Source organism: Marmota marmota, unplaced genomic scaffold, assembly GCF_001458135.2.
Source record: "Marmota marmota marmota unplaced genomic scaffold, marMar, whole genome shotgun sequence".
NCBI classification, from domain to species: domain Eukaryota; kingdom Metazoa; phylum Chordata; class Mammalia; order Rodentia; family Sciuridae; genus Marmota; species Marmota marmota.
In genome coordinates this window covers 2,642,504-2,667,338 of record NW_025999853.1, presented here as the reverse complement: position 1 = coordinate 2,667,338, position 24,835 = coordinate 2,642,504, and the positions used below count along the sequence as shown (strand labels likewise).

Here is a 24,835-nt window from a genome sequence, read left to right as displayed (position 1 = left end):
ATGGAGAACTCGTTGAGTATCTTGGTGTCTGAGATTTGCCTTGAAGAGAAGTGTGAAGGATTTTTTTTTTTTTTTTTTTTTTTTAATTTGAGAAGCAGAGTGTAATAAAGTGGTACAAAGCTTGGACTGGGATTCAGCAGACTTGAATTCTTATCTGCTACTTGGCAGCTGTGTTCCCTTGAGATTGCTCCCTCAATTCTCTGCTCATTAGTAAAATGGGTTTTTTTATGTTAAATAGTGGTACATGTAACGCTTAGCATAGGGCATGACTCAGGAAATATTAGCTGCTGTTACAATTGCTGTTGCTTGCTTCTCAAGTTCTGCGAAAACTTAAAGTATGTGCAAAATTGTCTTTAAAACTTCTTTTTTAGCCACTCATTCCACATATTGGTTGACTAAGCTAGGAGACAGTTTTTATGCATTTAATAGCCCTTTCAGGGTAATACCCCAAACTCTGCAAGATCTCACTTATTTAGGAAAACAAGTAAGAGCACAAAGAAAACAAGGACTCTAAAAAGCAAAAGCAGATATTATAAAATGATAGTCCCACAATGCATCAGAGCTCATTGGAGAGCTTCATGGTCTCTATGGGAGACTGTGACCCCTCTGACTCTATTCCTTTTTGAATTGGGGAATTAGTAACCAGTGTACTTCACTTACAAGGGTGTGGAAAAAAATCAGGTTGAGGTGATGGCAATGCCCATACACTCTGACCTCTCCCCATGCAGTTCTGAGGCTTTGTATTCATCCAGTACAGATTTTTTCTGCACTTAGATAGTGTAAGGCACTTTCCAGATGCTAATAGTACAAAAAGAAATAAGACACGGTATCTGTTGTCAAACAAGAGAGATCAGAAAATATTCGGTATGTTGAATTGCAGCAGAGGCATGAGCAGAGGGCTGAGGAGGACAAGGAGCCTGCATGACAGGTTCCCTGGGACAGGCATCATTGGAACCAAATCTTAAGGCCAAGTAGAAATTATCAGGTGGGAAAAGAAACAGGCACTTCAGTCAGCAGATGGAAAACATATGTGTAGATGCGGAGACATGAGTAGGCATAGAGTGATCATAGGAGTTGGCGCAGCAGGCAGGAAGAGCTGCTTCGAGGCGTGCCCAGGAAGTAGGGAAGAGCTGAGCAGGAGTCGGGAAATCAGCCACGATGGCCGTACTGGGGCTCTTAGGTATGTTGTAGTGTTTTCATCCCATTTCACAGAAATAAGAGCAGAGAAGTGCAAATCACCAGTCCCAGGATGCACACTGCTAAATGCAGAACAGGAGTTTGGACTCATTTTTCTAATTGCCAATCTGTGTTCTTTTCACTTGCAGAAAGAGTGTTGTAAGTTATATTCAGTGATGTATTATGAGAGAGAGCAGAAGTACGGTATTCGTTTTAGAAAGATTTCCATTCACATTGGCTAAAATAAAAGCTTTAGTATAAAAACCTTACTCATTTAGTAGCATCTCCCTCAGCCAGATCATCAAGTCAGATCATCATCTGGGTTAGAAGAACATCAGATGGTATGGTGTGTAAATGTTAAATCTTCATTAATAGAAGAAAGCTAAATTTTATTAAGATTCATAAGCAGTGTTGTTTCTTCACACCTAAATGTTTTATCTTTCAAAACTGGGTCTTAGAATTCATGGAAGGATTTTCCCCAGATTCTCAGAGTTCTATCTATGATCCCAGAAAGTTAAGCAAAACTGCTTTAGAAAGAGCATTAAGAAGTTGCTTTTTGAAACATCTTGATACTGTTAATATACCTCATCAAACATTTATAAGGAGATTTTGGTTGTACAGTTACAACAAGAGTAACGTTTAGTAAGTAGTCAATGGGCTTGTTGCTGACAGTTTGCTACTAACCATAAAGTATCCAAGTTTTCAAAATAGTAACATTTCATTACAGCATAGTTGTGTATTCCAGCTGTGATTGACATGTCATCTTTGTCTGTTTTCTTGCATGAGAAAGCCTAGACCACTCCAATGGCCTTGCGTTTGGAATCTTGTAGAAATGTGTTGTATGTATAGCTATATGTCATCCACTATTTGTGTATTTTTGTCTGTGCCCTGGAAAACTTTTAACCCTTCACTTTGAAGTCTGAACTTGAGATCCACAGATAGAGTTTTATCTTACGCAGTGGTTAGGTTCTAAGGTCATATTTTATGTAGTCAGAGTTTCCTTTGGAAATCCCTTGAGAGGGCTCCACTTTAAAAAGGCAGGAAAGTTCTCAATCCACTAGAAAGTTAGTCCAGTGCAGCTAGACTTTTCTGAATTCTCAGTACCACATGATGCCATTGGCATATGTTCAAGAACCATAGTTCTACTTTTTAAGAAAATTATGTTGCATCAAGAGTCACATTTAGTAAGTAGTCAGTAAGCCACTTAGGTAGTGAGTTCTACACACTGAGATCTACAGAAACTATGTAGGAAAAGCAAATCTATAAATTTATATCCTCTGTCCTTATAGTAAAATGAATGACAGGTAGAATCACCCAGACGAATGGCCAGATATAAAACTTACACGAGCTGTGTGTGTGTGTGTGTGTGTGTGTGTGTGTGTGTAATGCCACTCTGTTGTATTATTGTGGGCCCAGTAAAGAGGGTTTAAAAGGAAGGATCCTTAATTAAAACCTAAACATTTTGGGATATGAAGCTGCTATTAAGTTAATAAAGGAGATATAACACCCAAAACTCACTTCTGTAACATCTCCAAACAACTTTAGTAGAAGAATACTAAGAAATAAGATGTTTATTATCTAAATGAAAAAGATTTTAAATAAATCTCATATAGTTGAGATTGTTCCACCCTGTCCTCCTCTACCATAGTTCCTACTTGTAAAAGAGCTTACATTGGCTTTTTGGATGCCGTGACTTCTATTTTGACAACTATAGAAGGAATAAAAAAGGGCTGGGGATGTGGTTCAAGCGGTAGCGCGCTCGCCTGGCATGCGTGCACCCCGGGTTCGATCCTCAGCACCACATACAAACAAAGATGTTGTGTCCGCCGAAAACTAAAAAAAAAAATAAATATTAAAATTCTCTCTCTCTCTCTCTCTCTCTCTCTCATCTGTCTCTTCCGTTTCTCTTTAAAAAAAAGAAGGAATTAAAAAGAATTCATAATAATTCTCTGTTGTGTGTCATAACAAATTATGATAAGCTTAGCAGTTTAAAATAACATGTTTCTTCCCAGTTTTGTAGATTTAAGTCCAGATGAGGTTCAGCCACTTCTTTCACTTAGGGACTCTGAGGGCCGAATCAAGATGTCAGCTTGGGCAGGTCCACATCTGAGGCTCAAGGCCTCTTCCAAGTTCATTCAGGTTGTCAGATGGATTCAGTTCCTTGCAGTTGTAGAGTTCATGGAAACAGTTGCTTGTCTCTTTTTTGGTTTGGGTTGGGGTGGTGGGGAGCGGGTGTTGTAGTTGTTTTGTTTTGTTCCTGGGGATTGAAGCCAGGGACCTTCCACTGAGCTACATCTTTTTATGTATTTATTTATTTGGGGGGGGTACTGGGAATTTAACCCAGGGCGCTTAACCACTGAGCCACATCCTCAGTCCTTTTTTATATTTTATTTAGAGACAGGGTCTCACCAAGTTGCTTAGGGCCCCACTAAGTTGCTAAGGCTGACCTCAAACTTAGAATCCTCCTTCTTCAGCCTCTTGAGTTACTGGGATTATAGGCATGTGCCTCTGCACTGGGCACTACTTTGATTTTTTTCCTTAATTCTCATTTAACATGGTTTCTATTATATGTGAAATTGTTTCAGGAAACTTCTAAGATTTTATTTTTGTAAAGCAAAAATTTTTTTTTTTAAGTTTTAAATTCACAGCAAAATTGAGAAGAAAGTAGAGCTCTCCCGTGTGTCCCCTGCCCCACATGTGCATGGCCTGCTTCATTATCAATCTGGGTTGCAGCCGATGAACCCAAACCTACATCAACAGGTTACCTCCACAGAAGTCCAGAGTGCACATGGGGTTCTCTGTGGTGTTGTCCTTCCTGAGTTTGACCAGTGTACCATGCCGCGCATCTGCTATTGGAGTTTCATACAGAGTATCTTCCCTGCCCTGGAGGTCTATCCCCGCCCCATCTGCTTCCCCGAGCCACGAGACTTTCTGCTGTCTGCCTGCACACTTCTCCACACGTTGGTCTCATGTCCTCTGTGGCCTGGCGGCCTTCCTCCCTCTCCAGTATGCTCATCAGCGTCCTCCGTGGCTTGTCAGGGCTTCAGAGCTGTTTCCTTCAGTGCTGAGTAGCGTTGCAGTGTGTGAAGTACCACAGTGGATTCACTCACTGGCAGCAGAACATCTTGGTTGCTTTCAAGTGTTAGCAATTAATAATGCTTCTTAAATATCCATGTGCAGGTTTTCGTTTGGAGATAAATTTTCAGCTCATTCGGGCAAATACCAAGGAGTATGAATTGTATGATAAAAATGTTTCATTTTATAAGAAACCACTGAACTGTCTTTCAAAGTGCCTCACCTCTTTTGCATTCCCACCAGGAGGGAGTGAGGGTTCCTGCTGCTTCACAGCCTCACCAGCATTTGGTAGCATTGGTATTCTGGATTTTGGCCATTCTAAAGGACATTGAAATGGTATCACAATCTGACTTTACCTTCTGTATTTATTTATTTATTTATTTACTTGGTACCAGGGATTGAAGCCAGGGGCACAGCCCTTTTATATTTTATTTTGAGACAGGTTCTCACTAAGTTGCTTAGGGCCTCTCTAAATTGCTGAGGCTGGCTTTGAATGTGTGATCCTCCTGTTTCAGCCTCCCAAGCCAGTGGGATTACAGGAGTGTGCCACCACACCTGGCTCACATGTATATCTTTTTGATAAGGTAGTTCTTACAGTCTTTGATCCAGTTTTTATTGTGTTGTTTGTTTCTTATTATTGAATTTTAAGAATTCCTTGTGAGGGCTGGTAGAGTGCTTACCTAGCCCAAGTGAGGCCCTGGGTTCAATCCCCAGCACTACCAAAAAACATTTTTTTCTTTGTGTATAGTGGTCTTTTATCCAGTGTGTTTTTGGCTAGTATTTTCTCTCAGCCCGTGTGTTGACTTTTGTTGTCTCGATAGTGTCTTTCAGAGTGGAAGTTTTTAATTTAATGAAGTTTTGCTCCTTGGTTCTTTGTGTTGTTATGGATTATGCCTTTGGTGTTACATCTGAAAAGTCCTTGCCAAGCAAAGGTCACCCAGATTTTCTCCTGTGTTACTTTCTAGGAATTGTAGTTTTACATTTGTTTGTTTTCTGCAGTGTTGGGGATTGAACCCAGGACCTTGCACATGTGGGCAAGCTCTCTACCACTGAGCCACATACCAGGCCCTTTTGATTTTTCTGTCCTGTGTATATCCAGTTGTTCCAATGCTGTTTGTTAAAAAAATATCTCCTGTGTCTCTTCTCCATTGTGTTGTCTTTGCTCCTTTGTGAAACCAGTTGGCTGTATTTATGTGCATCGTCTCTAGGCTCTTTGTTGTGTTCTATTGGTCTATTTATCTATTCTTTCACCAATACCACCCTGTAGCTTGATTACGGTGGTTTTATAGTAAATATTGAAAGTGGAGTGATGCCAGTCCTTCAACTTTCTTCTAATTCGACACTGTGTTAGCCATTCTGGGTCATTTGCCTCTCTACAGAAACTTTAGTTTGCTGATGTCTACAAAGTAACCTGCTAAACTATCTTACAGTTTTGAAGCATTCACTTGACAAGGTCAGGTCCAGTCAGAATCATTTCTTTTTATTTTTGGATACCAGGGATTGAACCCAGGAAACCTAAGTTGCCGAGACTGGCTTTGAACTTGCATTTCTTCTGCCTCAGCCTCCCAAGTTGCTGGGATTATAGCCATGCACCACTGTACCCGGCCAGAATGATCTCCTTTTTGATTAAGTCTCTTTAGCTCACCAGTACCTTAATTACATCTGCAAAATTCCCTTCGCCTGATAGTGAAACATGATCTTGGGATTGGTAACCTTCATATTCACCAGACTTGCCCATACACACCAGGGAGTTGAATCTTGAGAGCCATGTTGGAATTGTGCCTGCCACAAAAATACCATCACTGAGTACCTACTGCAGCGCCAAACACCATTTGATTAACTTCCACCTTCCAGTTAAATGGTGCCATCAGGGAAGCTAAAGCTCAGGGAAATGAAGCCATTTGTATAACTAGTAATTACTAGTGTCGAAATCCTAACTCAGCTCTGTTGGTATTCAAAGGCAGGCACTTTCTATAAATCCTGTCACTCTCCTGTCTTTCTGATGTATGTACTTGCTTTTCTCTAGGCCGCTGTCTTGTCTGTAGGCTGCCATCCTCCTTCCCAGGTTTCTGACAGCAGTCCCTGCCTCTGCCCTCCTGCCTCTGCTCTTGCTCTTCTCTAGTCCATTCTCCACAGTCTTAAAGTACGGCCCCGCCTGGGGAGCTGCCTGCTGCAAACACCTGACCTGTCCTTTCCGTCTGCGTCCATGTGACCCAGAGCCTCAGTTCGTGGTCGCTGCCTGCTTCTCTAATTGATCTCTTGCAGCCGTCTTGGAGTGTCCCATGGTTCCCTCTGCCTGCTGTGGTTTTTTGTTGTGTTTTGTGTTGTCTCCATTTTCTTTCTAGTGCTGGGGATTGAACCCAGGGGCACCTTGGGCACAGAGTAACATCCCCAGTCCCTTTTAGGCTTTATCTGGGGACAGGGTCTTGCTGAGTTGCTTAGGCTAACCTCAGACTCTATGGTCTTTCTGCCACCGTCTCCTGAGTAACTGGGGAATGCAGCCATGTGCCACCATGCCCAGTTTGCCCAGAACATTCTTAGCTACTCTTCTTCTGCCTATTTCTACCCAGCTTTCAGGTCTAAATTAAATTCCACTTCTCCAAATTCTCCTTTGGCATATTGACTTGATGTGCCCATCCACGTGCCCATGGCACCAGGATCTTCCCTATGATAACATTGCCTTTGTTAAAATGCCGTGTTTGTCTGTGTTGTCATGTTCTATATCTCATTCTTAGCTGTGTTCCCAATGTCCAGTACATAATGGACTCTTGGTAAATATGTATTAATAAATGAATGCCAGAGTACTTTAATAGGTAACATTTTTCTTTTACCTTTGAAATATTTCTTTTTAGTCTCTGCTTTTCTTTCTTTGCCATTGGAATACTTTTAATATCACGTATCAGAAAAGCTGCCCACTTTCATGTGTTTTATTCAATATTAAATAATCAGTGTATGCTGTAGCTGAGACGAGATAGTGGGCCTTAGACTTTAGATTTCCTGCATTTCCAGTTTATGCTCTTAGCTTCCTGAGGTTATAATCTGGGCCTTAAAATTCATGCTGTTAACTATTTATTGTACCACCACCCTGAGTAAGTTATTCAGTAAATGCTAGTTTATTTTCTATATAATAGAATAAAGTAATTTATAAGAGGTATGAGGAAATCCCCTTCAGTAGGTAAATTGGGATCTAGTATACTGGCCAAAAATTGTGATTAATTTTATAAAAGTAGTTTTAACTTTACGTTACAGCTGTAGATAGCCTTGTGAATAGGAACATTAACATTGTAGAGTCTTGTATCATGTTTGGGAAAATGTTGTTAAAATGCCTTTCCTGCATGTTTTCTGCTGTGGCCAAATGAGTTGTAGAGTCTCGTGCGTACGGGCTCTCTAATGTTCTCAATGTTTGGTAGTGACTTTGATTCTACAGTTGGGAAAGACTTGGAGATGTACAGATTATTGTACTTCAGTAAATGTTAAGCATAAAGATAAGCCATTTTTTTAAATTAGCATAAGATTTTGAAACTAAATTTTCAGTAAACATCCCACAATTTTCCAAGTAAACATGATCACATTCAATGCAATTGCTTTGGAAGGTATCTAGGAATGTTTCCATTCTACAAAATGGTTTCAGAATTCCTTTTGGAATTAAAGTCAGAGCCACCACACATGCTTTTCATTGAGAAAGTTATTTCGTGGAAACAATATTTGAGGATAGTTATTTTATGGAAATTACATTAAGAACTATATCAGGTAAACAGTATGTGATCAAGCTTTGTTCAAAACAAGATGCAACTCTGAAGTTACGAGACAGGACTGTGGTATTTGTTGGTTTGGGGTCATAAATCTGACTCTAAAGGCAAACAGAAATTCCCATTAACTAACTAACTAACTTACTTTCTCTCTTTCTTTATTTTTTTAACCCAGGATTGAGCCCAGAGGCACTTAACTACTGAGCTACACCCCCAGCCTTTTTATTTTTAGAGACAGGGTTTCACTGAATTGCTTAGGGCCTCACTAAGTTGCTGAGGCTGGCCTTCAACTTGTAATCCTCCTACCTCAGACTCCGGAGTCGCTGGGATTACAGGTGTGCACCACCACGCCCAGCTCTAGCAACTTCTTTTCTTGGCATTACTGGTGATTAAATCCAAAGCCTTACACATGCTAGGCAAGCACTCCATCACTGAGCTACAGCCCCAGCCCCACCCCAAAGTAATTTTTGTTACTTTTGTGTAGTAACTGCAAGACTAAAAAGGGCACTCATAGGAGGAGAAGGAAGATTAGTCATTTTATTTTGATGCTTACAGTTGAGTAAAGTCTGATTTTTTTTGAGGAAAGCCATATTGAAAACATCTCAGTTAATCTAAGATTATAAAGTGAGGGCTGGGGTTGTAGCTCAGTGTAGAGCACTCACCTCACATGTGGAAGGCACTAGGTTTGATCCTCAGCACCACATAAAAATAAAATAAAGGTATTGTGTCCATCTACAACTAAAAACATATTTTTAAAAAAATTATAAAGTGATAACTCTTTGTTTCAAATAGTAACATTTTTCAGGCTGGGGATATAGCTCAGTTGGTAGAGTGCTTGCCTTGCATGCACAAGGCCCTGGTTCAATCCCCAGTACCTTAAAAAAAAAAAAAAGCTTAAATAGTAACATTTTCTGTAAGGAAGCATCTTACCCACTGAGCATAGTAGTGCACACCTATAATCCCAGCAACTTAGAATGCCGAGGCAGGAGGATCACAAGTTTAAGGCCAGCCTCAGCAACTTAGCAAAACTGTCTCAGAATTTAAAAGGCTGAGGATGTGCTCGGAAGTAAAGCACCCCTGGGTTCAGTCTCCGGTACCCAAAACAAACAAACAAAAAGCATGTTTCCTTTTCCCACAATGCATGACCCTAAGTCAGGACTACTGTGGGCTCTAGTAGTCTTGGATGCTAGTTATTAAAACTATTTTTCTGAGTTTACTTTTTCTCATCCTCAAAATGAGAGATTTAGAATGACATCTAACCTAGTGTCCCTTTCTGTGTAGGAAAACTTAAATTTTTTCCCCCAGTCGATGGAAAGCTGTACAATGGACTATGTAGTAATATAATCATTTGTTTTCTATATGCTTTGTTGAACTGGCTTTGAAGGTTATTTGATTTTATCTCAAAAACCATACATTGCTTTTGGCATTGTCATGATACAGTGAGAAACAAACGTGCTTCAAGTGTACAGAGTAGTGGGTTGAAGCAAAAGAGGTTTGTCGGACAATAACTGTCAATACATTGTCTTCAGTATTTATTTACTTCTGACCTTGAACCACAGGAATATGGACAATAAAATAATGATAAACTTCAAATGATAGGAAAACAGGATCAGGAAAATTCAAGATTGGAAATCAACATTAGAGAAACAGAAAGAACATGGATTTGGCTCTTGGGTTTCTGGCCCCAGAGTTTAAAAGGAAATTAAGTGGTTCTGATTTTCAAAGATAAGAAAAATAGACACCCCAGGAAAGGTGAGGATTGTCTCAGCCCTGAGTTCTAAAAGAACTCTGCAGTGTGTGTAGACAGAAGAGTGAAAGGCTTTACGAACAGCATGGAGCTGCAACAACATGGAAAAACTAAAAGTAAGGGAGCCTGTGTTTTTACCTACTAAAGTAAAACTGAGACTCATCTCCTAAGTGAAAAGCAACAAAGGTTAAAAACTAATTATCTTGTTGGGCATTGTAGCACTTGCCTGTAATCCCAGCCACTCCGGAGGCTGGGGCAGGAAGATCACAAGTTCAAGACAACCTCAGCAATTTGGCAAGGCCTAGGAATTAGCAAGACCCTAGCTCAAAATAAAGCATAAAAAGGGGGCTGGCCCGGGCATGGTGGTGCCTGCCTGTAATCCCAGCAGCCTCATATATATCTTGTTTAGAGAGTTCTGCTTAGTAATATGGAACTTTTCTGTGAATGAGAAAGTTTAGGTGCCCTTTCTACTTTGTTGCCCTAGACTGAGTTTAAACTTGAATTCTAATCAAGTCTTGCCTCCTTCTGTTTTCTATGTGGCACTAGCCAAAAAAGAAGAACATGTCGGCCTATCAAGTGTTCTGTAAAGAATATCGTGTAACCATTGTGGCTGACCATCCAGGGATAGGTAAGAACATTTCTGATCATAAGTTTTTTCACTTTATCTCTGAATCAGTGCAGTTTATTGATCCAGTCAGCAGGCAACTTCTTCCCATAATGTTAGAGCACAAATCACATTTTTTTCCTCAGATCTGCAGATCACCTTAGATTTTGCCCTATGCATAAAAGACAGGAGCTTTCTATACATATCTCTTAAACTGATAAAATGGGAAACTTTGTAAAATCAATGTTATAAAGTATAATACATATGTATATGCATAAATACACAGTTACTTCCAAGATTCTGTCTTGACCTTTTCCTTAAACTGTCCTTGCGTGTAGAGTTACAATAGGTGACTTAGCTATGCTGTTCCTGTTTGTGTTCGTATTAGAAGCCAGTGAGCAGAGAACAGCAGGCAGAGACCTCAGACAGGTCACTGACACCTACAACCCTCCCTGGTCTACTGTGTAAAGTAGCTGCTCTGCCCACTCCACTAGGTTGCTTTGAGGTGACCTGGGTAGGTCTCACAGAATAAACTTGGCCATACAAAAGAAAGGATGATATTACACTTCTGGACTGCTCTAGGAAAATTCTTCTTGGCTTCTGATCTCAGAAATTTTGGTAGAAACGTAGCATCTTTGATCAAATTCTCTGTAGCATATTGCTTTAACCTAACTTGGTTGGTCTTCTATTGTGAAGTTCAATGAAAGGACGCCAAAAAGATGCCTGAGGAATAAATCCCTAGAGAGTAGATGTGGAGGGTTAGAGCCTGTCTCCTGGCCAGAGCACCCCGCTCCTAGAGGAAAAGGCAGAAGAAAGGCGCGAGGGCCGGGGCCTCCTGAGGGAGCCAGCGTCACTTCAGTGGGATGCTCTTTTCGGTTTTGGCTCTCACCAGCCTTTTGTTTTGTTGAGTTGGCCCTAATCTGTATTGTTGTCTTTCTTTCTTTCTTTCAACTCTTCTGCCAGATTTTGGGGAACTTAGTAAAAAACTGGCTGAGGTGTGGAAACAATTGCCAGAAAAGGACAAACTGGTAGGTATACTTTCTTATAAATATAATTTTCTTTGCTTTTTGCCTTCCCAAATGGTATAGCTCTTCCAGACCATCCATCCACACATAGTGGGGGGGGGTGGAATCACAAATTAGGGGCTGGGGCTGGGGCTCAGCGGTAGAGCGCTTACCTAGCACATGTGAGGCCCTAGGTTGGATCCTCAGCACCACATAAAAAATAAACAAATAAAATAAAGTTTAAAAAAAAAATCACAAATTAACGGAAAACGATTTAGCACGCAAGGGGCACTGGCGGTGCTGCTGCCAAGTTACTCCAGGCAAGGAGTTAGCTAAAGGGAGGTGACTTTATTTGATTTTTTTTTTTTTCCCAAAAAAACTTTAAAGTTGGCCGGCTGCACTTTGTAATCCCAGTGGCTTGGGAAGCTGGATGGGAGGATTACAAGTTCAAAGCCAGCCTCAGCAACTTGGCAAGGTTCTAAGCAACTCGGTGCGACCCTGTCTCTAAATAAAATTCAAAAAAGGGATAGGGATGTGACTCAGTGGTTAAGTACCCCTGAGATCAGTCCCCAGTACCAAAAAGCCCTTTACTATGAATACCTAATAGTCCTGTCTAAGAACTGAGGATCATCATCCTCATCATCCTCAGACAATAAAATCATGGAGCACACTTAGCCAGGTTCCAGGTCCCCGTCCTCATCAAGCAGCTCAGAAGACAATGGTGAATTCATATCTTAATCATGCAGAGTCACTTTCCAGTTGGGTGATCCATAAATTGTATGGGAACAACTGCCGGTTAAAGTACAACTCATTTTAAAAAAAAATAAGTACAACTCTTTAGATGAAACAGCTGGTTTTCACCCAGATAGATTAGCATTTGTTGCTGTTTTCCATGACATTTTTGTTTTACTATTGGTTTTGTCAACCATGAGGTTACAGGAAGTATTTAAACCACCTGGACACTATACAGAGCCACAGGTTTACAAGTCACTACTGAAATTTGACCATCAGCACTGAGGAACATTTATGATTTCCAAGTAAACATCAATACAAACAACAGTCCAAAGGCAATTCACTGGCCCTTTAGCTTAAGAGTTAGCATTAACCCCTACCTGCCCTCCACTGTTCCTTTCTTCATTTTGTTCCACCATGACTGCTTTCTATTTCACTTTTTTGTCCTTGTAATTTGTTTTAATCTATTGGACACTGATCTGCTTGCAGATTTGGAAACAAAAAGCTCAGTATCTGCAGCACAAACAGAACAAAGCAGAAGCTACAACTGTGAAAAGAAAAGCATCAAGCTCAGAAGGTTCCATGAAAGTCAAAGGTAGTGACCACTTCCCCTTCCTGCTGAAAATTCTTTTTTCTAAAGTGATGTAAATTTTGCTTCCTTACTAGGAAATTGGGAAAGCAGCTGATATTAGAAGCAAAACTTTATACCCAGGTATTATTACGGAATAGTATAGGCAGAGGGGGGAAAAAGATTCAGTTGTGTGTGTGTGTGTGTGTGTGTGTGTGTGTGTGTATGCCCAGAAAGTAAGTATAGGCCTTATGTGCGATGAGCACTCTCTTGTCACTTATTCTTTGTTTTTTTGTTTTGTTTTGTTTTGTTTTTAAATATTTATTTTTTAGTTGTAGTTGAACACAATACCTTTATTTATTTATCTTTATGTGGTGCTGAGGATCGAACCCAGGGCCTGGCATGTGCTAGGCAAGCGCTCTACGCTGAGCCACACCCCCACCCTCTTATTCTTTGTTTTTTTCTACAACTCTTTATAAATATAAAACTATTTTTAACCCCCAAGTCACACAAAATGTGATCATGGGCTAGATTTAGTCCACAGGCCATAGTTTTGATTTTAGTTGGTATGATTCATAAAAGGAAAAACCAAAAGTACTGTTTTTTTGGTGTTCAAGACTTACTTTACAAATTTTATCTTATTTCACAAATTTTACCTCTCTTTAAATTCCTCTGTTCTCAGCTGCTTCTGTGGGAGTACTGTCACCCCAAAAGAAGTCCCCACCAGCCACCATGCTGTTACCAGCATCACCAGCCAAAGCCCCTGAGACAGAGCCCATCGATGTTGCAGCTCACCTTCAGCTGTTGGGAGAGTCTCTCAGCCTCATCGGACACCGTCTACAGGAGACGGAGGTGAGTGCAGCGCCGGCAGCAGGACCCACACTGGATGTGCAGTGCAGACCCACTCACTCAACACACACTCCCTGAGGTTTTTCCCTGAGGTTAGATTGTGCCGGGCACTCAGGAAACAGTGAAAAGAAGACACAATGGTAACAGAAACTTGGAATCTACCTGTTGTCACTATACTAATACCACCCAGTGGCACAAAAAGAAGTTAGAATACCCTTGAGCTAATTTTTATTCTTTAAAAATGTTATGTAAAAGATGAGTGCAAATCCATTGCATTTCAGATTGTTAGTACTTCTAGAGGAGTTTGAACTTTTCGGTGCATTTCCAGCAAAGTTCTGAGTAGACAGACGACACTGTATGGGGGATTAAAAGTCCCTCTTCCTTGAGAATAGGTAGCAAATGGGGGAAGTCAAGTTTCTCAAGCTCTTTGTTACAGTGCCCTTGAATTACAGTGCTGTGTGCTCAGGGGAGAAGTTCGTCCTTTTAAGCTTCAATTTCAAAATCGCTTAACCTGTGAGGCTGCCGTGCTCCATTTCTATGTCCGTATTCAATTTCTAACCACTGTGCCTGTTAGCCAACTCAGTAGCATAGTAGTTCATCTTTCAGTTCTCGTAAGGCATTTCAGCAAAGCAATCTAAGCTACTAAAGCCATTTTTAAGCTAAGAAATCAGTGCAGAAGTATAAAGCTAATCACTTGCTTCTTTGTGGGAGTGAAATTATCATTCAGTAAATAAAATAAATGCCAAAGGCCACAAGAGATGAAGCTATCTGAGTTCTTTGGCTAATTTCTAAAAATTCAGCAGACATCAAAAGAACTTAAACACTCTTGTGGAGACTTATATATGTGAATGGTTGAAGGTATTTCCAGAATATATTCTCTGGTCCTTATTTATGTTTTTCATATTTAATCATTCTTATGTTTCCTAAAAAGTTAGAAGTAAAAGTGTTTTGTTTTAAGCACCTTTCATATTCCAGGTTTTCCCAGATAATTCCATTTAGTTTGGCAGATATTTCTTGAATACCTAGGCATTCTTCCAAGAACTTGGTATAGAAAATCTGAATGGCACAGTATGCCAATTATTAGGAAACTTACAATACAATTGGAAAGACAGAACATTTTTATAATCAACAAATTGAAACAGCAGTTGGGGATTTAGCTCAGTGGCGGAGTGCTTGCCTAACATGCACAAGACCCTGAGTTCAGTTGGCCCTGAAAAACAAAAAAAGCAAGGAAAAAAAAAAAAGGTAATAAATTGAAACAAACTAGCTTCTATGAAGAGTTACAATGAAAGTTATATACATAGTACAGTAGTCCCTTGCCTGTGGAGGATATATTCTAAGACCCCTGTAGATGCCAGAAACTGCAGAGAGTATCAAACCCTATATACCAGCACACTGATAACACAGTAGTCAGCCTGATAACTGAGGTGCCTAACAAGTGGGTGGCATATACAGTGTGGATACTCTGAACAAATGGTCAGTTCACTTCTGGGGCAGGACTGAGTGGAACAGAGATGTCATCGTGCTATTCAGAATGACATGGAATTGAAATTTTTAATTGTCTTGGGGTTCATTTGTTTTGGCTTTGCTTTTGCTTCCCCCGCCCCCAGTACTGGCGAATCCAGGGCCTTATACATGCTAGGTCTACCACTGAGCCACATCTTTACCCCTGAGGATAACAAACTGTGGAAAGGGAAACCCCATATATGGGGTAACTACTGTAACCAGAAAAGGAAAAGAACTTTGCAGATTCTCTAGTCTGCTTTTTTTTTTGTTTTATAATAGTTATATTGAGATATAATTCGTATATCATAAATTTCATGCTTTTAAAATACAGAATTTAGTGGATTTAGTACATTTTCAGAATTGCAAGCCATCACTGTTATCCAACTCCAGAACATTTTCACTGCCTGCCTAAAAACCCCATACCCATTGGGAGTCATTCCCTATTCCCTCTCCAGTTGACTTTTCCCCAGAGTTTTATTACTTGAATAGAATATATTCTCACAATTTTGCAATTTCTATGTGCCACTTATACTATCATTTACTTTTTAGTTTAATCTGTCTATGCTTTTATAATGGTATCCTTGAAATCACAAGAATGATGCTATAATTCTTTTCTAATGCACATCATAATGGATGTGAAACTATCAAAATAATGTTCACTGAGCATTGTGGTGCGCACCTCACCCAGTGAGGCAGGAGGATCACAAGTTCAAGGCCAGCCTCAGTAACTTAGTGAGACTCTGTCTCAAAATAAAAAGGACTGGGGATGTAGCTCAGTAGTAGGACACCCCTGGGTTCAATCCCCAGTCTCTCAAAAGTAATAATAATTAATCTTCATCTGTATGCCATCTAAAATTATATATCACAACTTTAAGGAACATTGATTTATATAGTTTGCTAATTTAGAGTCTGACTACCTAAAACCTCATGAAAGTCACTGAATATCACAAGTTGATACAACTGTTGGCAGTGGAGCTAGAGGGACAGCCCTGCTGGCCTTGCTTGCGGCTCCCTTGGTGTCTGCCCTCCTGTGCTAGCTCAAGCAGGTAGGAGACTGGGGAGTCAGAGAAGGCAGGAGCAGCCTTGTGAAAGGGGGTGGCATTCTGAGTAAACCTTGATTGATAGGCAGGTTGGGTCCTACAGAGATCCTGGAGAGACATTCCAATCCAAGAACACTGCATCCCTCCATTGCTCAACCGCAGGGTCTTTTTAGAGAAGGATACGAGCCCCATTGAGGCTCTGAACCCCCATCCCCACTTTAGCCAGATCTTTTAGCTGTTTTATATATTGGGGTTCCTAGAAGGTTTTATTTGAAAAAAAGAGTTGAAACAGTATGTTTTATCATTTTAGCAGTAAAACTGGATCATGCAGTATTTACGGTAGAAAATAAAGGCCAGAACCCAAATTGCAGCAGGTCTTCATGGACAGAGGTCTCCACTCTGCTACTCAGGAATCAGAGGTCCCCATTTGGCTTTCTCTGAAAATATCTTCTTTTTTAAGTTATAAATGAAAATACTCCAGAACTGGGGAGAAGTTATAATAGTTTAGACATGACAAAAATTTTAATTTAATTCAACAGATGCTTGTTGAGCTTACTCGGTTGCATGTGAGTGGACATGAGTTGCTGTGAGGCCACCTCCAGCCTCTCCCAACTCCCTGTCTGTGGGACAGCAGTAGTTATTAGGAGGACTTTAAAATGTGTAGGTTATGGTTCCTGCCCTCAAGGGACTTAGAATCCACTCAGGCTGAGCCATAAAATATTAGCTATAATTAACTACAGGGCACAGGTCAGGAGCAATGCGGCTGCCTGTTGACGCTGTCAGACTCTGTCAGTGCTGCTCAGCCGGCTTGGTTCAGAGCTTCATGTCGATTAGTTCGTTTAATTCACACTGTAGCTTGGGAGGTAGCATTGTTGTCCCCCAGTTTTACAAAAGAAGAAACAGAAACTTAGGTCGAGTCCCTTTTCTGGAGTTCAGCCCCTAAGTATTGAATCAGAGGCTTGAATTTTAAAGAGTGACTTTAAGGTGCAGGCTCTTAACCTCTTGGTGGACTGCACCCCAGAAAGTAGAGAGAGGAGATGTCAGACAGGGATTGAGGGAAAGGAAGAGTCAGCCAGGGATGAGGCCTTGAGACAGGGCAGCTGTGAGAAAGGTGATGACTTTGGCAGATAAATGGAAGCTGAGAGGAGGGTGGGTTCGGTTCTTGATGGTGTGTTGAAATTGAGGAATGGCCAACGGGAAGGACCCAGCAGGCAACCAGAAATGCCGCTCTGGAGATGAAGGTGTTGGCAGTAATAGTGTAACTTCTGGTGCTTTTTGAGTACTAATCAGCTACCAGATACCATCCCAGGTACTTCACATCCATTATCTCCACCCCATCTGCCGATAGCAGTCCATTCTGCAGGTGTAGCAACTGCCCAGGTACCAAAAACAATGAGAGGTGGGGCCAGGATCTTGACCCAGGCAGTCCAAATTCAGAGCCATTCTCTCCTATGCTGCCTCTTGAGATGATTTCATATCCTCACAGTGCTTCTGATGAAAGTAGATTATTTATGCAAGAGCTGGGAAGTAGAATTTGCAGCCAGCAATCTTCTTATCTTTCTGAGTCATAATTATAGAGATAATATGAATTAAATGAGATGTCATATTTTGAAATTAACCAAATGCACTCATTTTTTTTTTTTTTTGTACCAGGGATTGAACCCAGGGGCACTTAAGCACTAAGCCACATCCCTTAACATTTTATTTAGAGACAGGGTCTCACTGAGTTGCTTAACGCCTCGCTTTTGCTGAGGCTGGCTTTGAACTCACAATCCTCCTGCCTTAGCCTCTGGAGCTGCTGGGATTACAGGTGTGTGCCAAGTACCCCCAAGTGTACTTTTTTTTTTTTTTTTGAGAGTGAACAATTTAACCTAGAATGATATTACCTGCTATCAAAAGCCACATGGGGCTGGGATGTAGCTCAGTGCTTGCCTCACATGTGCAAAGCCATGGGTTCGATCCCCAGTGCCAAAAAAAGTAAAGACCCAAAACAAAACAAGCCCCCCTCCCCAACAAAAAGAAAGAAAAGGCTACATTTGTAGAGAAGTACTTATATGCTTCTGTAAATGATATTGTGTGGGGCTGTAGGGTTTTCATAGTAATCATATTTGAGCTGTATTTATGGAGTTTATGACAGATCTCACAGATCTTCCCAGTACCTCTCTGGAGTAGGGAAGGCATTTTTCACTGTTCAGGAGAAGGGAGTCAAGTGACTTTCCCAGGACACATAGAAGATAAGATGGATTAGGAATACAGAAAGAAAACCTGAAAATGTATAGTAAGAAGTATCCTTTTAAACTACTTAGAGTAATTAAAGGAGAAACTTTCCATTTATGCTGTAGGTTTCATGTCATGTGATTAGAAGTGTCCAGGATTTTAAAAACCAGAAGGAAGTTAACCAGAAAATGGAGAGAGCATCAAGCGTGTGATTTGAGTTAATGTCTTCTCTTTTCAGGGCATGGTGGCAGTGTCTGGCAGTTTGTCAGTGCTTCTGGATTCCATTATCTGTGCCCTTGGCCCCTTGGCATGTCTGACTACACAACTACCTGAATTGAATGGCTGTCCCAAACAAGTCTTGGTGAGTTTTCCTTAGACTTTTAGGGCCAGACCTCTAGGAGATCAGAGAGGCCCTGCCTTAACCGGTGCTGTCAGGTAGACTCCTAGGGCTTTCTGGTTCATTGGGCACGTCCCGTGGAATGTGTTCTGTGTTACCAAATGCATGTTATGCTTAGTGAAACTAGAAAATATGCCATTTCCCAAACTGGTACGTTAGAGAGAGGAAGTCTAGCCCTTGAGGTGCTATAATTCCTGCATTTCCCATTTGCTCTTCTATATACTGTGCAGGAATTTTTTCTCTTTTTCACTGGGATTAATGGGAGAAGTCAGCAGAAAAGCTCCTGCAAACAGCAGGATGCCATCATCATTCTTACCCTGTGTTCTCTGACTTCACTTTTTCTGTCTCATCTCTCTCCCTGAACAAAGAAACATATCTCAAGAAATCACAGTAAAGTACCCTTCAACTGAACCTTTTTTCCTTGTTTTGCAGTCAAACACGCTGGACAACATTGCTTACATCATGCCTGGACTGTGACAGCGGGGACTCCTGGGGCAGAAGCCTCACCTACCCTGTGTATAGGTTTGTGTATATGTGACTGTTCAAACCCCTCCGCTGGCCTCTGGGTGTAGGTTTTACATTTTTATATCTATACATATATATATATACATAGATATATCTGTATATATGTAATGTACAATATATACATAGGATTGTAACTACTTTGCTTTTAATAATTTTATGAAATGGCAAAGGTTTAGCCAAGAGGAATCTTTGGCATGAGTATGGGCTTGGGATCTTTCTTCTCTTGTGGTGGGTAAATCTGCCTTAAAAATCAGTGTATCTTGGGGCTGGGGGCTTGTTCTGGGTGCCAAGTGCATCTCCTTATGGATAGCTAAAATGTGATTTTTTTTCCAAACTCATTTGTACCTCCAGACCCATCACTGACCACTTGCCTTACCTGTCTAATAGTCAGACATATAATAAGAGAGATTATGGGAGGGTGCCAGCTGACCCGAAGTACAAAGGCTTTCAATCTGAAGTGTCGGAGGTGGGAGGTGATGAGCTCATTCCCACTGTGGCTATTAAAGTGGCTTAGATGGACTAAGTAGGGGGTTCATTCCAAGTCCTACTATACAGTGTCCATGTCTCAAACTTTATCGTAATCATTGGTACCATTGGCAGCCTCAGCAGAGGCCAAGGAGTTGTGCGATTCCTGGCAGCAAAAATACCTTGGAGAGGGTGATGCTGCTGGTGCCACCGTTGGACCTGCATGTATTCTCTTAGCTGACCAGAGTATTTGGTTTGTAAAACCAAAAACTGGTATCTTTCATTGGCAGCATTAGATTGGCCACCAAGTCCTCAGAAATCCTGCTGCTCATTTGCTTGGTGGTTATGGAAGGTAGACTTGGTCCAGCGTGGTTCTTGGGTTTGTCTTAACAGTTCCCTTGGTGGGCAGATACACAGCGTTCTGCGTTCCACATGTAAGTGAATTGCAAAAAAAGTACTCAATTCTCATGTAGGTTTATTTATGTGTGTGTGTGTGTGTGAATGTGTATTTTAATTATGTGTATTTAACTCTTTAAAATTTCTTAGATTTTAATTTATCCTGTAAATTTATGTATATATAATTTAATAACAAAAGCCTCCACCAGCAACAGCATGTGGAAGATACAGATTTATTATTTCATCCTCCCTTCCTCTGGGCTGTTCCAAAAACTCTAAATCACCTATATTTTAAGGTATTGTACCTCAAAAAGGAATCATTATGTCGGGATTCTAATTCTCTATAAAGAACTTCATGGCCTTCAATAATGTTGAGAAAGTGAAATAAAAAGAAACATTACCATTCCCAGCTCCCCTTATTTCCAAAGACCTAGACCTGCTTCCCAGTTGCAAAGAAGACAGTTGGACACTTCAGGGTGGTTTCTGTTTGGTGTGAGATTCTCTGCCAAAACCAAGCTCTGAGGCAACTGTGCTTTCCTCCCCGGCCTAGACAGAGCAGGACAGCATCACAGTGACCTCTGGGGACAGTGCAGCCAGCCGGCGTCCCATTCATTCCTTCCTTTCTTCCACCAGTGTTACAGGGCTGTGCTTCCCAGAGGCATCTGGCTGCCTAGTCCCTTTCTCAGCTCAGAGCAGTTTTAAGATTTAATCCAGGAAATAGAAAGAAACCGGAATGTTTAGGAACTAAAATCAAGAGAAGCAGAAATCTTAGCTTGATTTCATGTGTCAGAACCTTGTGCCATGCCTCATCTGTCCCGCGCAAGTTTCCTGTTCCGACACAGGATATCAGGGAGGGGCAGGGAGACATGGTAGGACAGAAAGAACTCACTCCTGCCACTGTCATTTGTATACATGAATGAAATCCCAATGAGGACCCACTTTTTTGTTTTCCTTCGAAACCCAGTCCTATTGTATTTGTATTTAAGATTTGTACACATTTGTATAATAATCTGTACCTTGTGGTATTTGGTACTATTAGAGGAAAAACTTTGGATTCGGGCCTTCTTGCAGTTTTTATATCATTGTTTTATTTTGTTTTTTAAATAAATTCTAGTGGTTTGATCCAAATCCCATTACAGTTGTATAAAGAAATAAAATTTTGTACTTATATTATTAAAAATCACATTTTTAATATTTGTAGTTCAGTCTCAGCTGTCTTTTCCCTATTTGTGCTAATCATAGTTGCTACAAAATTAAAACCTCTTTCATATTCTACGCTACTATAATTTTCTTTTAAAAATAATGGAATAGAGGTCAAGTTTCTAATCTCAACCATTTTCCTAAAATATATCTTACTGTGTTTTGTATTAATTTTTATATTGTAGAGCTTCTGGTTCTCTTTTATAAACTTCAAAACCAGTAACTCTGATAGCTGTGACTGTATTTATTGGCAATGAAACTTTATACATTGGTTTTGGCCTAATTCAAGAAAAGATCCATCAATCTTGGGTAAGGGTCATAGCTGTATAATTTACTAAATATGACACATTTCATGCTGTTTCAATACTGTCTGAGCTTAGTGATGTTGGCTAAGTCACTTAACCTTTATATAGGCTTCCAAAGTCTCATCTGTAAAATAGAGTAATTTCATCTCCCTATCTCCAAGCCTCAGCCAGCCAGCCAGCCTGACATCAAAGTTTAGTAATACTACAAACATTGATTATATGGAAATTTGACTTTTCAAGGTAAAAAATCTGTGTGAACATAAGATGTTAAAAGTCACAAATAGGTCTTAGGGTATAGCTCAGCACTTGGCTATCACATGCAAGGCCCTGGGTTCAGTCCCCAGCGCCGCACACACAAGGAAATTTTTAAAAGGCGACATCTTATGAAGAAGCAGCAAGAAACAGACTGTCAAACAGGGAAGGACTGTGAGACTGGCGTGCATATTTCATCTCCCCTCATCCTCTCAAAAGCCTTTGAATGTTATTCCCCTTTACTGTCTGTGAGGAGAAAAATGCAGAAAAGTACTTTTCACAAGTAAATGGCAAAGTAAGAATAAGAACACTGGGGCTGGGTCTGTAGCTCAGTGGTAGAGCGCCTGCCTAGCATGTGTGAGGCACTGGGTTCGATCCTTAGCACCACATACAGATAAATGTAATAAAAAATAAAAAAGAATAAGAACATTGGTACAGCTACCCCAAAACCTAGGCTCTTTCTACCCCAACCTACTTTCAAATTCAAATCCTGTTTTCTACAGTCCTGATTATAGAGAAACAGATGAGATCTTATCCTTGTCCAGAAGCCCAGCAGGCTTTCACTCTTCTTATTCTGTTGACTTTAAGTTTTGGAGGCAGTGTATCTTGATTATTCTCCAAAAGTACATTAAAGGATATAGATTGCATTTATGTAGTATGTCAGTCTTAAGGTACTTAAAGATTTTTACCTTAATAAAGAAAATATAACAACACTAAAAGGAAAAAATTTAAATTGAAACAGATTTTGGGGGGTTTTTTGGGCAGCAGAGTTGTACTAGAGATTTAATCCAGGGGCACTTTACCACTAGGGCTACATCTCCAGCCCTTTTTGTTGAGACAGAGTCTCTGTAAGTTGTTTAGGGCCTTGCTATGTACTGGAAACTGGACTTGAATTTGCAATCCTGCCTCAGACCCTTACGCACTAGGATTCCAGACATGTGCCACTGCACCCAGCTAAAACAGACTTTTTACTGGATAAATTTGTTTCTTATTAGCACACTTTAAAAAAGTTTTGGTCAGGGTGCCGAGACTGTAGCTCAGTGAGTAGGGTGCTTGCCTCGCATGTGTGAGGCACTGGGTTCAATCCTCGGCACCACATAAAAATAAATAAAGATACTGTGTGTTCGTTCATCTACAGCTAAATAAATATTATACTAAACTTTTGTCATTTATATCCCTATCGACTGTTTTGATAAAATTGACATATTTCCTTTTCTGTATTAATAGCTATGTAGTATGCATGGAATCAATACAATTCTGCTTCCTATTTAGGCATATTTGGGTTTTTTTCTGATTTTCTGTCACGAAGAATAAACCTTACAGGAACTTCAAGCAAGTCCATTCAGTATGGGGATATTAAGGTTGTCAGTGGAAGAATCCAAAATCTCATGTTCGGTATCCTCCAAACAACCAAGCAATATGCTTAAATAAAGAAAGACATAGAAAGTAACTTATGAAATTCATCTTAAATGTACACATCCCCCTTTATAATCCAAATACCACTACTGAAAAGTTGACATGCTAGTCATTGTGTTAGACGACTATAGGGATCCCAACAGACATAGTATCCCAGCCCTCATGGAGCTAACGAGGTAGGGGGAAGGGCATTTGTCTACAAGTCTTATGAACATTATTGAAACACTTCAAAACAGTTTTATACAGAAAAAAAGGTCCCATGGCAGCTCAAACAAGTGATACATAAAACAAATCACAGAAGTGACTAACATAGTCCTAATTTAGGTTTTAAACTCCCTGATGTTTTAAGCAAAATTGGATCACTGTCTTTTTTTCCTCTTCAATTTTTCAAAAGAGCCTGTGACCTAAAAAAATAAAATAAATTGGTTAAGAGTCCTTGATCTAATTCCAGTATCCAGAGAAAATGAGCTCGCTGTTTGGATCACAAGGTAAATTAATGGCAGAGAGTGCCACCGCGCCCTTTCGTGACTACATCTGTGTTCGCTAGCATGTCAGTCTTCAGTAGAGGCAGGTGAAGCGGACGCCCACTTGGAGCCGGGGAAACCTGACATCAGTTAGAAGTCCTATCATCAGGCGGGAGCAGGCGAGCCCCATTCTCAGGTGTGTAGTCTCCGCGAGGTCCCAGGCCTGGAGACAGTCTCCTTAACCTTCAGGTCAGTCTTCCAGGGGTGTTGACACCTTTAGGCCACGCCCCTAAAAGCCAGGTGAGCGCTCTAGGGGCGTGGCTTAGGGGCCTTGTCCCAGCCCCGCCCCAGCCCTCCGAATGCGTGACGTCCGCCGACGCCGAGGGGCTGCGGCGAGGTCGTCGATCTCAGAGCGCCCGCCTCGCCGTCAGGGCGGGGCCTGTGGTTCGGCGCCTGGGCCCCGCCCCCATCGGCACCTCCCCCCGGGCTGTCGCCGTGTCACGTGACGGGTCGGCGGCGCTGGCGGTTGCTGTCAGCTGATTCCCGGGGTTGGTGGCAGCGGCAGCCGCGGCGATGGACTTTCTCCTGGGGAACCCGTTCAGCTCTCCGGTGGGACAGCGCATCGGTAAGTCCCTGGAGCCCCGCACAGCCCCTCCCCAGTGTTCCTCACTCGGCTTTGGTCCCCGGGGAGCCTCTAGGTCCCCAGTCTCTGCGCTGGGAGGTTAGGAGGGTGATAAGGCTGGCGTGTCGCCGTCCCGCCCATTTCCCCGCCCACCCTTGATTGACAATAGCGCGGGCCAGTAGGAAGCCGGCATAGGGATGGATGCTTGTGAGTGCCAATAGGAAAGGAGAGCGGACAGGTCCAGACGCGCGCGGCTCAACCAATGTGCGCGTGCTGGGGTCCCGAGCGGAGGGAGAAAGTTTTCGGGGTTAAAGGGACAGCGTGGTTGGGTAGGAGTTGGTTGGTGGACTGCTTCCCGCGCGTGCTCTCCTGCGGGCCCCACTGCCAGACTCTTGCGGGCTGCTTCCTGGCTCGCCGCGCTGCCGGGACGTGGATACCTGAGCGGGATCAGACGTCCCTTCTCGCTAGACCTGGGAGGCTAGGGCTTGGCGCCTGAGGCGACTTGAGGGATACCGGCCGGCGGGTC

At 41.5% G+C, this 24,835-nt stretch overlaps 2 protein-coding genes across 7 annotated transcripts in view; both read left to right on the top strand.

The window, feature by feature from the left end:
- Nucleotides 1-21,250, top strand: part of Hmgxb4 (HMG-box containing 4) — a 32,645-nt gene extending 11,395 nt beyond the window's left edge. For all 3 annotated transcript variants that reach the window (XM_015482784.2, XM_015482788.2, XM_015482787.2), the window contains 6 exons: nucleotides 10,294-10,375; nucleotides 11,315-11,379; nucleotides 12,577-12,682; nucleotides 13,338-13,507; nucleotides 18,506-18,628; nucleotides 19,097-21,250. In XM_015482784.2, the coding sequence (XP_015338270.1) occupies nucleotides 10,294-10,375; nucleotides 11,315-11,379; nucleotides 12,577-12,682; nucleotides 13,338-13,507; nucleotides 18,506-18,628; nucleotides 19,097-19,141 (591 nt within the window). In that variant the 3' untranslated portion in view covers nucleotides 19,142-21,250. The remainder of the gene's footprint in view (nucleotides 1-10,293; nucleotides 10,376-11,314; nucleotides 11,380-12,576; nucleotides 12,683-13,337; nucleotides 13,508-18,505; nucleotides 18,629-19,096) is intronic.
- Nucleotides 21,251-24,097: 2,847 nt separating this feature from the next.
- The window catches only part of Tom1 (target of myb1 membrane trafficking protein), a 35,690-nt gene continuing 34,952 nt past the window's right edge, over nucleotides 24,098-24,835 (top strand). The window contains exon 1 of one of the 4 annotated variants that reach the window (XM_048802384.1): nucleotides 24,098-24,312. In XM_048802384.1, the coding sequence (XP_048658341.1) occupies nucleotides 24,261-24,312 (52 nt within the window). In that variant the 5' untranslated portion in view covers nucleotides 24,098-24,260. The remainder of the gene's footprint in view (nucleotides 24,313-24,835) is intronic. The other 3 variants (XM_048802376.1, XM_048802391.1, XM_015482783.2) reach the window with 3 other exon arrangements.